Source organism: Schistocerca piceifrons, chromosome X (genome assembly GCF_021461385.2).
Source record: "Schistocerca piceifrons isolate TAMUIC-IGC-003096 chromosome X, iqSchPice1.1, whole genome shotgun sequence".
Taxonomy (NCBI): domain Eukaryota; kingdom Metazoa; phylum Arthropoda; class Insecta; order Orthoptera; family Acrididae; genus Schistocerca; species Schistocerca piceifrons.
In genome coordinates this window covers 95,980,992-95,997,302 of record NC_060149.1, presented here as the reverse complement: position 1 = coordinate 95,997,302, position 16,311 = coordinate 95,980,992, and the positions used below count along the sequence as shown (strand labels likewise).

At 36.2% G+C, this 16,311-nt stretch overlaps 1 protein-coding gene across 1 annotated transcript in view; it reads right to left on the bottom strand.

Moving 5' to 3' along the window:
• LOC124721117 (CTTNBP2 N-terminal-like protein) overlaps window positions 1-15,162 on the bottom strand; it is a 220,521-nt gene extending 205,359 nt beyond the window's left edge. The window contains 1 exon segment of the mRNA XM_047245933.1: window positions 14,723-15,162. Coding sequence (XP_047101889.1) covers window positions 14,723-14,848 — 126 coding nt within the window. The 5' untranslated portion in view covers window positions 14,849-15,162.
• Window positions 15,163-16,311: the final 1,149 nt, after the last annotated feature.

Here is a 16,311-nt window from a genome sequence, read left to right as displayed (position 1 = left end):
CTAACACACCCTTTGCTTATAGTGCTAAGACCTGAATTCTGTCAAGGTACAATTGAATTTTTCCCACAATAAGATCATGAGAAACTTAGGTCACACTACAACTACAGTAATACTCCACAACTCACAGTGAAATGTGTGGAAGAAAGAGTCTGGCACTTTTACTACATCTCATCCCTTCCATTCCACTCCCTGATAGCCCGAGGGAAGGGGAAAAACCTGTAAGCACCAAGCTCAGATCAAATATCACATATTTTATGCACTTTATTAACAAGACTTAGAAGCACAGGTGGCAGTAATAGATCAGGACAATCTTGAGTAGTTACAAATCCTGAACGTTATAACAGTATAAAACTGTCCATAAACCTCACGTACGTAGAATGAAGCATATTTCAATGGCATGATAAGTTTCTACTGTATAAAATTGTAGTTAATAATGATAAAGATTAGATTAATATGAGTAAAGAGCTGGGTGAGTGGTAAGACTGGGAATCAAGCACAGAAAATAAAGAAATAAAAGGGGCAAGTAATTGTCAGAACATGGCAATGTAAACAGTATCATCATGGGAATGCAGTAAGTACAGAATGAAAGGAACAGAAAGCAAGGGAGATTACAAGGCATAGGGAACAATAAAGAACATAAAAGAATGGGATAGTATGTGCTGTAATCTGGGTCATATTAAAGAGAGTCTTACAACTGAGGGTCACATCATACCACTTGAGTGAGGGTTTCTTTTTCCTTCAATTATTCAGTAATGGGTTGCCCTGGGACTTTCAAATAAAAAGCATTTAGCTCAGCAACTGTGGCCTACAAATTAAAACCACCTAGCTGAATGCATTTCTTAACATTTTTAGTAGCTCAAAGTTATTGGTCACAAATGAAAAAAATTCAATTTTTGATACTGGTTTTCCAAATAAAGAGTAATTTCTCAGCCTCAATACTTTTGGGCTATTACACTATTTAGCAGTTACTTTCTATAAAATATCAATGGTGAGAAGCTTACACTTTAAAAATACACATTTTTAAAAATGGATTTTTTGAATTTTTTCCTTTTTTGGCCTGCAATATCTTTGTCAGGGGTCCAGATAAAAATATGGAAATTACACACTTCAAAGACCTTTACAATAGCAAACTTCAGTACAAATTTCAATTTTGAGATTCACTTGGAAGTTATGAAAAATTACTGATATGATTAAAAAAAGTTTTTTTAGCATCCACAATATCTAGGCTAATGGTATAAAGTACATCAATTACCTAATTTAAACATATCTATGATTATTTGTTATTTTTTATACTGAAAATGAGCCAACTCATCTTATTTGAATTTACTATGTTATTCATTGAACATCTGAGAAATTTCTTCACTTAATTTGGACATTAGGTTAAAATTTAGCCCAGTCACAGTTGTTAATTCCAGAGAGAGAGAGAGAGAGAGAGAGAGAGAGAGAGAGAGAGAGAGAGAGAGAGAGAGAGAGAGAGAGAGAGATAGCTTCAACCCAAAGTTGATCCTTCTCAAATTTTTAAGCGATTCTTTGGTCCTGGTGGGTGGTAAAATGTAACATGCACATCATGGTTTTGACAACCAATTCTATCAAATACGGCAATCCAAAACTGTTCTTTATAAACCCAAGCCACAATGTAAAGACAAAGGTGTCAGTGGTACTAGTTTTCCACACTGAGGAGACACACTATTGGGATGTTGATATGAAATTACAATTTGAGCAAGTTGTGAGACTAGGGTATAAAACAACAAAAAGATGAAGTGCCTTTACTCTTGTGACAAGTGTTGAACCTCTCCTCCAAGACATTGCTGTAGAGTTCTTGTATTTTCTCACATTTTACAAAAACATAGGTAATACCTTTTACCTGTTTTCATAGGTCTGTCGCAGACAACTACTTGCGACAGCTCGCTTTGTTGTGCCCCCGACACCATCACACACCACCTTCCCATGTCATGATGTAAAAAGTGCCATTCTACACCAAGTCTAAAATGTTTTTTGTGAAAGGAGATGGTATGGTTTATTTTATTTCACTGGTTTGCAGCACCATCAGAGCAGTAGGTCAGTTTTTTCATGAAAGAGTGGTGCAGTTCTATGTAGTTTGTTAATTGCAGTTGAAAAGTGTATTCTGTTGTAGTGTTGTGTTGTGTTGTGTTCAAAGTGGCCACTTATGACACAAAAACTGTGACTCTGGTTTATCTCTATCTTTATAACAGAACACAGATGGATGAACTGTGGCCTATTTGTTTACCCAGTGGTAACCTTGAACTTTGTCTTGAACAACAAAGGAATACTTTTCAGAGAAATCGACTGGAACTAAGCATCCATCAACTGCCAAGATCTTTCATAAATTTACTTTGAGCTCTGGCAATAACATGATGAATTTTCAGATTTTCAAGGTTAGCTACCAACACTTCAAAATACTTTTCTCATGGTTTTATGACTGTCACCATTTCTGTTCTGTCTTGGGTCACCCACGGTATTCTATATTGTCAGGCATCTATTCATCTTCTTCCGATTCTTCAAACATGTCAAGTAAAGCTTAAGATCTTTATGGTCAAGTCTCAGATTGGCCTCATTTATCATTAACTTTAAACTCAGGTGATACAAACAAACGCATGTATTATGGGTGGCACATGCCCCTGCAATAGTACACTATTTTGGTCTCAACCCACAAAATACTGACTTTCCAATTTTAATGTCAGGGATTTCCCTCTCAAATTCAGTGAACATTTCATTTAATTAACACAATATTAAACTTTTTTCCTTGAAATTTACTACTCTCTCCCTTCACAGGATAAAAAAATCTTTTCTGCACGGCATCAAACGGCTGTTGTCATCTTCATAAAACCTAATAACTTTTACAACTGTGTTTTCGGCTATCAAATTAGATGAACTTTTCTTCGTAATGCCGGTAAAATGCCTTATTCTTTACCGAGCGAGGTGGCGCAGTGGTTAGCACACTGGACTCTCCTTCGGGAGGACGACGGTTCAATCCCGTCTCCGGCCATCCTGATTTAGGTTTTCCGTGATTTCCCTAAATCGTTTCAGGCAAATGCCGGGATGGTTCCTTTGAAAGGGCACGGCTGATTTCCTTCCCAATCCTTCCCTAACCCGAGCTTGCGCTCCGTCTCTAATGACCTCGTTGTCGACGGGACGTTAAACACTAACCACCACCACCACCACCACCACCACCACCACCACCACCTTATTCTTTTACTGACTGTCTTGTTAGTGTAACCAAACATTCTGACACATTAAATTCATCATTATCTTTTGCTAGACTCCAAGAACTTAGCAATAGATAATCATCATTTTGTCCTCTTTATTTGAAATACGGCATTTAGTTTCTGCCACATAGCAAATCATCACGCTCAGATGGTGCATTTGTAGAGCTCCTATCTAGTTTAGTGCAAATTTCCTTTTGAAATGAAACTTCCAAATTCATTCTCACAAGAGTTGCCACTTTCTCAATTATTGCATTCATGGCACAAGCTTTTTTTTCTTCACTTAGGTTTTTTCTTTAATTTAATAGCAAGCAACACACCAAGGATATGGCACATTGACTCTACTTTTCTTTTATAGTTCCTGGTGAGAGACAAAATTCTTTATCTAAACCACCATTACAGTACAAACTTGCAGATGCTGTGTCCTAGCCTACTGAAACTTTCGGCAAATAATCATTTCTTACTTTAATTTAATGTGTTTAAATATGTAATTGACTTTTTCCATCAGCCTTAATATCACAAATGTTAAATGTATTTCTGACTCTCATTTGAAAATTTTTTTTCATAACTTCTAGTTGCATCTGAAAGTTGAAATTTATACTGATGTTTGATATCATAAAGGTTTATTACGTCTGCAATTCTCAGGTTTTTATTAGGTCCTCTAACAAAGATACTGCAGAAAAAAATGACAACTTCAAAAATTTGTTTTTTAAAATGTGTATTTTTTAGGTATAAGCTTATCATCATTGGTACTTTATAAAAAGGAACTATACTATACAGCACAAAAGCACAAAAAATACTGAGGCTCACAATTTACTATTCCTTTGAAAACCGGTGGTAAAAAAAAATGATTTTTTTTTTAATTTCCAGACAATGATTAGATTAGATAGCCTTGAGCTATTAAAAATATATTAAGAAATACGTTCAGTTAGGTGATAATGGTTTTAATTTGTAGGCCAGGGTGTGTTCAATTAAATTATTTTTATTTGAAAAGCCTAGGGCAATCCATTACTGAATAATTCAAAAAACTGCAGCTGCTAGCAAATGCAAAAAATTGCTTTAGGCTTGAAACAAAAATGACCGTTTCTAAATGACAAACAAAAAATAATTTAAAAATTTTTTTGTGTTCTCTAAACATTAGGGAATTCATCCAATAAATACCAAATTTTTCGAGGAAGGACAAACAAGCAATTTTTTTTTCCTGGACTTCTTGGTATGGAATGGCCCCTCACATAAATTTTTTGCACCTGTTCCTTGTTTGTCATACAAAGGACAGACATCTATTTCTAATTAGATGAATTTTAAATTACTATTTGTAGACCATTTTTAGAATAGGTAATTGTACCCATGTCCCTACCCCAACTGTCTATTGCACAGCAGAATACTAAATGACTAAATTATTTTCTTCGCAAAAAAGAAAAAGCAACAAATTACGGTTAGGACAACAACTCTACAAGCAATCTATATAATTACAATATGATACTGAAAGAAAAAATTCAACCCAAGAGGGCAACAGACAGAGACTTTCTCTTCAATGAATCAATAGGAATTGTTACACTTGATGGGAAAAACAAATGCTCAATACAGAATTGGCACAGCACTAGTTTACAAGGAGATTGGTTATCTTGGCTGGCCGGAGTGGCTATGCGATTCTAGGCACTACAGTCTGGAGCCGAGCGACCGCTATGGTCGCAGGTTCAAATCCTGCCTCGGACATGGATGTGTGTGATGTCCTTAGGTTAGTTAGGTTTAATTAGCTCTAAGTTCTAGGCGACTGATGACCTGAGAAGTTAAGTCGCATAGTGCTCAGAGTCATTTGAACCTAATTTTTGGTTATCTCGGAAACAGGTTGATCATTCTACATTACCTCCAGACAGCAATGAAGATGGTTATGTGGGGCAGACAGAAACAGCAAAGTTACAAAGGGTATCACTGCAAGATACTCAGTGTCACCATCAATCTCTCAGCACATCACATCAACCACCATTTATAGCATGGTGTAACACCTCAGTTCAACCTTGTTCTTATTTCATTAAAATGAAATGTTCTACCCCCTGCCAGATGGATTCATTTATGATGACCACTGTGATTTCTGTATGTTGCTTTCAATCTCTCTTTACAACATCAATGACTGTGCTGCTGACGGCGTAAGGTCTGTTTAAAATATTATCTGGGAAGCAATTTTGTATTGGTAAACTAAGTTTGTGCACTCTTGACTGTAATCTTTGGCTTTTCATAGGCAAAAAACTTCAGGATCTGTTAATGTCTCAAAACATTGCAACCTACCCATTCACTAGCAAGACTAGACCAATGACTTTTGCCTTTGAAGTATCAGTTATGGCACATAAAATTATCAAATTCATTTCTTAAAAATGTACATGTTTCAAGTCTGGAAGCATTATCAATAAAACTGTAGCAGGTATCTGAAAGCTATGAAATGTCATCCATCACAGAAACACTGATCCCTAGTGATCATCATCAAAAAGGGCAGTACAGAGAGAATGCACTTTTAGTTACTCTGCAAGTAAATAATGCGAGCAGGCTTCACAGACTTCACCTGATCGCAAAATGCAAATAATTACTGAATCTTAAAGGAAACAAAAATAGCCTCTTCTGGAAGTTCAAACTTTTCATCTCAATGGCTAAAGTTAACAAATAGATGTAATAGAATAATTATTTAAATAAAAATTAATTTTTAATATGACATGTTTTATAGTAGATTAAATGGTATAAAATAATTTTGTGTAGTCTCATACAGAATCCTAACCCTTACAGTTAGTTCTGACAATTTGTGAGTGTTAATTTTTAACGGAAAATTATTTTATACCATTTAATCCAATATAAAACATATTAAAAATTACATTTTAAATAAATAATTATTTCCATTTTTTCCATTTAAAATTTTTCAATCAATTTCCAACATCTTGATGAAATTACAACAGAGACTTGGTAAAACTCAGGTTTATTTCAGTTTCTCTTCACCTTATTTTACCAATATACTCCATCCTCTCATATTTATCTTGTGAAAAGACTGAAGATAAAAATTAGAATGGTTCAAGTTCACATTGTAGGCTTCCAGCAACTGTTTATATCCTGCAAACCATTCACAACTGGAACAGGAAAAAGGGGGAATGGCAGCAATATGCAATGTACCCTCCACCACACACCACACAAGAAAAGTGCTTTAATATTGCATTGTCATCCCAGTCTGAAATATGCTGAAAGTTACAAGTGTCCAACTCACTGGGAAGTTAATTTAAAACCAATAGGAAAATTTCTACCTAACGGACAGACATGAGAGTGAGTTAATAAAAAGAGTAGTAAAATAAGTCAGGTATACACCAAGTTTGGTTGATACTGTTCCAGGTTTTCACATCCTCACAAACTGATAGGGCTGCATGTTTTTTTTGTGTGTGTGTGTGTGTGTGTGTGTGTGTGTGTGTGTGTGTGTGTGTGTGTGTGTGTGTGTGTGGGTGGGTGTGGGTGAGGGGGGGGGGGGGGGATTCAGGGAGGGGGCTTGCTGTCACAGTAATTTTTTCCAGGTTCTAAGTTATATGTGCACCCAGTTTGCTAGAAATTGCACGGCGTTAGAGAGCTGCATCAATAAATTGAATAGACTGTCATAGACTCTTTCTGCAGCAGGGAATTTATGCACAGTGTGCCTGTAGGGGTTGTGGCGCAATCTGCTAAGCACAGCCATCCTACAGGAACTCCGTTATGCTTCCTTGTCACCCCATTTTCACCCTATCAAAGGTAGGTGGTTCTCACCCTCACATTATTGCACTGTCATCAGTTCTGAGCTATCTTTAAAATGTCAAGTATCTAGCTCATTGGGAAATTCGCTCAAAAGCAATTGCAAAATTTGTACTGAATAGGTAGAAGGGCAACAGAACGACCTAAAAATGTGTTAAAAAAGACTAGCAGTATAATCTGGTAACAATGCTGTTCTCAATATGTGATATTTTAACACATGAAACTAGTTACTCATTTGTTCAGAGATTTTTATCTGCAACTGCACTACCCAAGTGCAGTATTATCAACTGCATTCTGCCCTACACCACCTTTACATCTGCCGACAGCTGTCATCGCTGTTTGTCCCTATTTCATTTCTGCACCAAATGTGTTATACTTCAGTTGTATTGTAGTTAATTTAGGCTCTCACACAAGCTCTTCACATAAGTCCCAAGGGCAAGATTTCGTTTCTAGACAGCCACAGTAGTTTACAATACAATGCTTCTGGAGACTAAGCGTGTTTATCATCTCCATTTACTACGGCCTGAGCCCTACATATAACACCATGAAAGTTCCTGGCAGATTAAAACTGCGTGCCGGACCGAGACTCGATCTCAAGACCTTTGCCTTTTGCGGGCAAGTGCTCTACCATCTGAGCTACCCAAGCACAACTCACGCCCTGTCCTCACAGCTTTACTTCTGCCAGTGGGCTACCTCGTCTCCTACCTACCAAACTTCACAGAAGCTCTCCTGCGAACCTTGCAGAACTAGCACTCCTGAAAGAAAAGATATTGCAGAAACGTGGCTTAGCCACAGCCTGGGGGATATTTCCAGAATGAGATTTTCACTCTGCAGCGGAGTGTGTGCTGATATATGAATCATATCAGTGCACGCTCCGCTGCAGAATGAAAATCTCATTCTGGGAACATCCCCCAGGCTAAGCCATGTTTCCGCAATATCTTTGCTTTCAGGAGTGATAGTTTTGCAAGGTTTGCAGGAGAGCTTCTGTAAAGTATGGAAGGTAGGAGAAGAGGTACTGGCAGAAGTAAAGCTGTGAGGACATGGCGTGAGTCGTGCTTGGGTAGCTCAGATGGTAGAGCACTTCCCTGCGAAAGGCAAAGGTCCCAAGTTCGAGTCTTGGTACGGCACACAGTTTTAATCTGCCAGGAAGTTTCATATCAGTGCACACTCCGCTGCAGAGTGAAAATCTCATTCTATAACACCATGATTGTAACACACATTTTTAATTCTTAAACACTAGTTCAATTCCTGCATTTATAAAAATAAAACACACACAGCACAACGAGACTGGAAACCCACACTTTCAAAATATGAATCCTCTTTTGCTGAAGTAGTAGTACCAGTCTCTACACGTTTGTGCATCTGCCAGCTTTTATATCTCTTGTCAATCAACAAATAAAAGGAAATGACAGAAAATTATTTAAATTGCAGCCACCCTGGTGGCGCATGCACCACCGAGAATTGTGAGAGTTTCTTTGTGGAAACAGTGAGGCCACTGGCCAACAATTAGGGTATACATTAATACAAAAAGTGCACTTTGATTCAAATATATTTACATATGCATTACACTACAAAACTTTTCACTGTGCGATACTTTTGGAAGTCTCCAGTGTAGACCATTTCCATTGTCATTTCACTCAGACTGTTTCATTGAATCATTACCATCATCAAAAACATTGTCATTCTTGTTTTGACTAAGATATTTCTCTAAAATCTCTTCCTCAGACATTACTGTGCATGAGGAACTAGCCATTTCACACCTACTAACTCGAACCTAATAACTACAACTTTTTTCTCAATACAACTGCTAGAGAGTGACACCGAGTTAACGTAGGCTTCCTTGGAGGGGAGTACTATCAGCACTGATGCATAGTACAGTCAGATTCGACATTGGAGTGCAAAACAGCATCAGCAACGTCAAGTGCCACGTGGTGATGGAGCGGAAAGGATAAAAGCTGACTGTTTTTATTCATCTGCATTTGACAAAATGAGAAACAATTTTGTTTGTGCCATTTTGCAGCAAGCTTCTGGGGCTTAAATATATCTCTTTCCCTTTCCACTTAACCATTATGACCAAAAAAAGGGGGACACCAAGAAACGAAATCATGATCTCCGAAGCAACAGTAACAAGAACTATGGAGACTATCACAATGTAACTACCATGATTAACTGCTGATACAAAATTAAAATACTTCAAATTGTGCAGAGGAAGTGGGGCTCAATCAGTGAATTTAAATGACAACGATACCTCAACAAAGTGTGTAAATATACAGACTGAAATAAATTACATACAATGGTGACTGTCAGTTAAAAGGTTAGATAATAGAAAAAAGCAAGACAGTCCCAAGAAGGCAAATGCTGTAGCAGATAAAGCACATAATACAAGACTTAAATTAATAACATATTGCAAAGCGAACAAAGATAAAAGACGCACACAGAGAGAAATTAAAATTGAGACTCCTACTAACCAAACTACAGATTGAGAACAAAAAAATGGTGAAGAGAAACAGCAGAAAACTAGTAGAGAAAGGTGCAGTACCACCACTGCATCTGTCAGTTGAACACACTCTGTATATTGTTTCCAATACAACCAATATGAAACATTTGTTTTCAACTAGATTAAGATGAATATTACCATAACTGGTGTTGTGCTTTCATTTACAATACCAAAATGAAAACATTCCATTACAAACTATAAGAATATTAATGTACTGCAGTGATATCAATACCTCCTAAGGCTCGACTACATACTCTGCAGAAGTGATTACCAAACACCCAAAGCACTATAATGAAGTCAATTAATTGCATTTATAACAAGAGCTACACTTCAATAACCACTCTAGTTATACATTGAATTGTGCACTTCTGTAGTGAGTCATCTAAAAGGACGAAGAAAATTATCTATTGACATTGTCAGTACAGATTACGAAAACAACATTCTTGTGAAACACAACTACCTCTTTATTCATACAAAGTAATGAGTGCTACTGATAGGGGATTTCAAATTGATTACACATTTCTAGATTTCCAGGAGGCTTTTGACACTGCTCTTTGCTAGCAGCATCTTAGCAAATTGGGTGTCTAATGGTGTATCACCACAGTTGTGCAACTGAATTTGTCCTGTCAGATCACAGTTCCCAGTAACTGATGGGATGTCATCAAGTACAAGAGAAGTCAAGTAAAACAGAAGTGATAACGGGCATTTCCAAGGCAGTGTTAGAGGCTCTCCTACTCTTCCTAAAATATATAAATTATTCTGGAGACAATCTGAACAGCACCCTTACATTGTTCACAAATGATGATGCTGTTTACTCTCTAGTAAGGTCATCAGAAAGTCAAATCCAATTGAAAAATGATCTAGACAAGATATTTGCATGGTGCAGAAAGGTGGCAGCTGACTCTAAAGAAAGGAAAAGGGTGAGGTGAAACACACGGGTATTAAAAGGAATCTGTTACATTTATCACATATGATAAATCGCTCAAATTTAAAGGCTGTCAATTGAACTGAATACCTAGAGATTACAATTACGAACAACTTGTACTTGAAAGATCACATAGAAAATGTTGTGGGGGGAAAGCAAACTAAAGACTTGCCTACATCACACATTCTCATCCCCTACTGGAAGTAGGGAAGGAAGGAAGATCAGGGTTTAACATCCCATCAACAACAAAGTCATTAGAGATGGTGCTCTTCTGAAGTACTGTTCCATGGTATGTGATCCTCAACAGATCGGAGTCTCAGAGGACTCAAAAAAGTTCAAAGGGCGGCTTGTTTTGCATCATAGCAAAAAAAAAAGGAAGAGTGTTGTGGATATGAAATACAAGTCGGGGTGGCAATTATTAAAAGAAAGGCATTTCTTGTTGTGGTTGGACCTTTTCACAACGAATGAATCATGAAATTTCTCCCGCAAATGCAATAATATTTTGCCGACTCCAATTTACATAAGGAGAAATTTCTGTTGTAACAAAATAATGAAAATAAGAGCTCTCACTGATACAATTAAGTTTGTTTTTCCCATGTGATATTCATAAGTGGAATGGTAGAGAAGTAGTTAAAATATGGCTCAATGAACCATCTGCCAAGTAGTGTTTCACATTCAAATCACTTTCCTGAGAAAAATGTGTTAGCTTTATGACTCTACATCAATCAAGATTTTTTACAAAACAAAAATATGGCTCAACGTAGTTTGCCCAAGCACAAAGAAAGTCTCCCTCCAATGTCTTTGACACTACAGTTCAAGCTATAAAATCATACACATTATGGGCATCTGTGTGTAGCTGTTTACAAGTTTTACAGCAGTTAAGCTGTGTCCTAGACAGTACAGAAGGTAATGACCATCCCTAGTTTCTCATAGATGACGTTGCTCTGAACTTTTCCGAATACCTCCAGTTGTTTCAAAGCCAGCTAAGAAGTGTAAAATTACACTTAAGCATTCTAACAGCATTTACATCTTACGCTGTGATTAACCAGTTTTCAGTCCACCAACAGTTCACCACACCACAGATTCCAATAAAACAAGTAATCAACCCCTCTTCCACTTACCAAACTAGACACTAACATGAAACGATAGCTGAGCCTGCAGCTAAACACCAGTCTTTTAAGAAACCTTTTTTTCTTCCCCTGTACAGACACAGAATGGTTGTTATCCATGGTATCTTAGGCACAACATTCTACTCAGAATATATTCAGACCTCTTGAAATATCCCAATTATTGTAGGAAACATCCCCCCACCCTCACTATCCCTTTGCAGTAATACTTATTTAGTTATCAGCATCATCAGAAAAGAGAACTGCAATTACCTTTTTTGCATGAGGTTGAACGTCTTTTAGGCAAGGCAAATGAATGACTACAGGAGAGAAAAAAAAATACGTAAATAAAAATGGTTGGCTGGATGGGACTTTGAATTCTTGTCCTTTGAAATGAATGTTCAGTGATTTAACCACTTCCCCATATTGCACACAGGTGAACTGTCAATTTAAAGCCATACTGACTGAACAATTTTTCATCTGCAATTAATTAGGATGTCTTTACAGCACATTATGTCTATTGAACAGTATGTTATGCCTACAATGAAAATTAGCTGCAGATGATGAATTGTACAAAAATTATCTGCTGTACTGCAGAAAGATAGCTTCAGGAACATCAATATGTATTATTAAAGTATGTATTTTGTGAAAAAGCTATGAACATAATAACCATAATACTAGAACTGTATCACACACATTTTTACTTATTATTTGACGGAAAATAAAGTGAAACCACTGATGATGCTGATACTTCATTGAAACACATATGGGTTAAAAACAAGAAAAATGTGTTTGCTCAAGCCACAATCCTTTCTGGAAAACATATTTGAAAGCAAACACTGGCAAAAATGAGCTTTAATCTCAAGATTTTTAAAGTAAAACTATATAAGAGAATCACTGGTATCAATAAGATACATAAGTATGTCACACAAAAGTTGCCTGAATGGCAGAGTATTGATGGATTATGTACACTTTATATGACACAATTCATCAAAATAACACACATGATGTTTGGCTAATGGATAAAAATGAAATAACCAATGACTTAATAAGGTGAAATATAATGAGACTTTTTTTATTCTACATGGAAATTTCTATATCTTTGGTTGTGATGGGTGAATGGAGCTATATAGTGTAAAGGTGGAGATGTTTACCGACAAAAATTACTGACAACATTGGGATAATTTAGAAAATTATAAATAAAGATTCCATTTTTTTTCCTTATTACCCACAAATCCCTTTCAATTGTTCGCAGCGTCAACTAAACTGGAAATTTAAATGTTAAGTAGTACACTGCACACAAAACCTTTAAGTGGACCGTCTTAATAACAAGCCTTTTTCCTTTTTTAACAAATACAATATTTATTTTGAATCTGCACATCTGTGTGAAAAATGTTTTATGCAACTGTTTCTATAACCCTACATTTCCAAGTCCTTGTGTATCAATCAAGAAAATCTGATCAAATTTCGGAAGTGTATTAACTAATATTTTGACACCAACTAGTGTAAAAGTACTGAGATGATTACTAAAATGAACAGATTCTACATATATACAACAGGTGTTGTACACAGCATTTTATATATAGCACTTTTTCAGTAAATAGAAGGTTATATGTTGAATAACACAGCATTAACATTTCACTGAGGGGAAAAGAATAATAATGATAAGAAGGAACACATAATTGGCAGAGAGCAAAAGGGAATGATGACAAATTAGTTGCAAGGTAGCATAGCCAATGGATGTGAAGATGAAAAAGGTTGTGGATCAGATTCACCAATACCATAACAAAATGTACTTCAAATTTAATGCACTTTTCATAGTCAATAATCAAGACAGCAACATAAATTCAAAAAACTGTTCAATATAGCAAACAAATTCAGTGTAGTAATGTGATAACTGTAAATAAATGTTGTAAAATGATTCTTCTATTAAGTGTTTATTATATCATAAATGATTTTTTTTTTTTTTTTTTTTTTTTTTTTTTTCCTGTCATGCCACTTCCATCACCTGAGAGCTCTGAAAGGTATAGTAGTGTGCTGAAATTTGTTTGTAAATATTTCTTGTGTATTCTTGTTCTTTTGACATGTTCCATATCCTGGATGATCTACACGCTACAGATCAATTGGAACGAAAAGAACATCTAATCTAATCTTTTTGTATAACATGTATGTATACCTCAACTGCTAAAATTGCAGAAGCCCAGGGGTGGGAGGGAGGCGCAAATTGTAACTGTTACACAGATGAATAAAAAATTTTCAAAGTGCATACACCAAGTATGGATCAACATTGTGATGAAATTTAGAAGGCCTAATTTCATTTCTGGGATTAATAATGGATGCTTACTGCATTACTACAGTTCATTCATATGGAACACATCCTAATAAAACTGTCAGCATTAACTCATCAAGAAATTACCAGGGGGAGGTGCGGCAGCAGGCAATTTTTAAAATCCGAAAGGTTATAGAACACTGACTGAAAAGAAAAACCATTCTACATTGCTGTTGAATAACTGAATAGTAATGTTTCAATTTAGCTATAAACGATTGTAACTCGTAAACGCTTGTACGAGTAGCAACCATCATTAATCTTAACAGTAAATTTTGCTTTATAGCTTCCATATGTTGAATGAAAAGTGTCTTTCCGTGTACCAATATGTAAATATGCAGTTATGTACTGGCCAATAATAACTGTATTTCAACAGATATGGATTACTGTATCTACACAACTGAGGAATACGCCTTATATAGCCTAAAAGCTATCTACATCCTCATGAGTAAATAAAATAATAATGGAAGTTCTCACTTAACATGTTTATCATGTTCTCATTACAAACAGTTCAGAATTGACATGTCAACAACTGTGGTTTTGTGTGCACTTCTCACACATATTTAACCCTGCGAGTATTCTCTTTTTATATACGTTCCTACAGGCGACCATGAGAATAATTTGTCAAGAACTGATTTTAAAAAAAAACGTTTAAATACACGACCACAACAGTTCACTTTTGTCTAGATCTGAAACAAAAATCCGTTTTTCTGGAAAAATGCAGCTGAGGAGGTAGTATGATATACGAAAATATTTAACCGTTTGAAGTGTTAGTTATTAAATTTTTATTTACATGATTCCAGCAATTGAGATCCCTGAGGTGGCACTACAATTAGGAATACACAAGGAAAAACGTATATACACTCTTTTTTACATACACAATACAGGTACCTTCAAAGTGTTACTCGATGATTTATCAAGTGGCTCAAAATTTGGTGTCTGTTCTTGGCGATTGTGCGGCGACTTTGTCATCGTAACTTCGCTTTGTTCTGCTGTTGCATTTGTGTTTGTGGCCATTTTGAAACCACTTTCCTAGATCATCGGACACCGTTCTACGCGTTTTTGTCTCTCATGTTTCATCGAACTTTCCACATTTCGCACACCAAACCACCCACAACCACTAATACGTTTTCCACCGCACCAGTAGCACCATACACATGACACAATCCCACTTGCATTTAGGCAAAGATACGAATGCTACAAAGACTTCGTAAAATTATGTGTTGGCAGCCTTCTTTTGGCACCTTTGCTACAGTCGAATCTTGTTTTTTATTCCCATATTCTACCCATTACGCATCATATTTATTACAGCTGAATGGTAGTCTATGGTCAAAATTGACATGTATTTCATCGTACTTAAATAATTCCAAACAGCAACCAGAAGATAGCAATCTCTACGCTTAACACTGCAATTACAGCATATTCATCCATCCCTTTTTCAGTTTATAAATGGAAACATACTTTATTTTTAACTACATAAGTATGAATAAGAAATGAGCGGTAGAGTGCCAGTTTTCTGTTCATTTGCGTTGTAACTGTTACACAACGACGTCAGGAAAGGTCTTGCACAACAGTGTGTTTCCAAAACAAGTTGAAATACAGGGTTATGTACATAAAACTATGAAGAAATATTTGTCACTCTAGACGCAGAATGGATTCCCGTAATATATGAACGCAGTCCCCTGCTTGAGACTTCAGTTCCCAAACATTTTGTTGTTCAGACACAATCCAACGTTCCATATTATTGTAGGAATTCAACATGTGCCCTGTTTTCAGGAAATATGTGACTAAAATTGCCGTATCAGTAAGAAGTTTCAAAACTAAATTTATATATTTTTTAACCATACAACGCAAAAAGCTTCGAACCAAGTTCTGCTATAACTCCAATTAAAATTTATTTGTACATCGTACGGAACTGAACGAAATGGAAATGTTTTTCGTTAGATTTTTAGTAAAACGCATCCTCGCATCAACCAAACGCAAATATTTTTCGATATATACGAATAAAATGTGACCAAATGCTGATATTTTCAAACGTTTTTATTTACAGTGTTTAATATATGACAACATTTAATAAACTTAACTCTTGCGACAAATTACACGTTATTAAGACGGAAACTGTTGATAAGCATGCTTACTTATAAAGGTTTTCTGTACATAAAGAGATGAACAAGGGCTACTTATTTCTGTATCGCCGGAAGTCGGTAGGAGTCGGTCTACATTAGCCTGCACATGTTTTCTGTCGGGACACAGCTAACATCAGTGGTCTAATACAGAACTCTGCGCAATGTATTAGCCGATCACCATATTATTGCACGTGGGAGTGTGAGTGCTTCGATCTGTTTGTTGTTGGCCAGAGCGTAATCGGCGTTGGTAGTATACTGACCTGAAAGCATTGACTATGCGACACGTTTTCCTTCGACACAAAAAATGGTTCAAATGGCTCTGAGCACTATGGGACTTAACTTCTGAGGTCATCA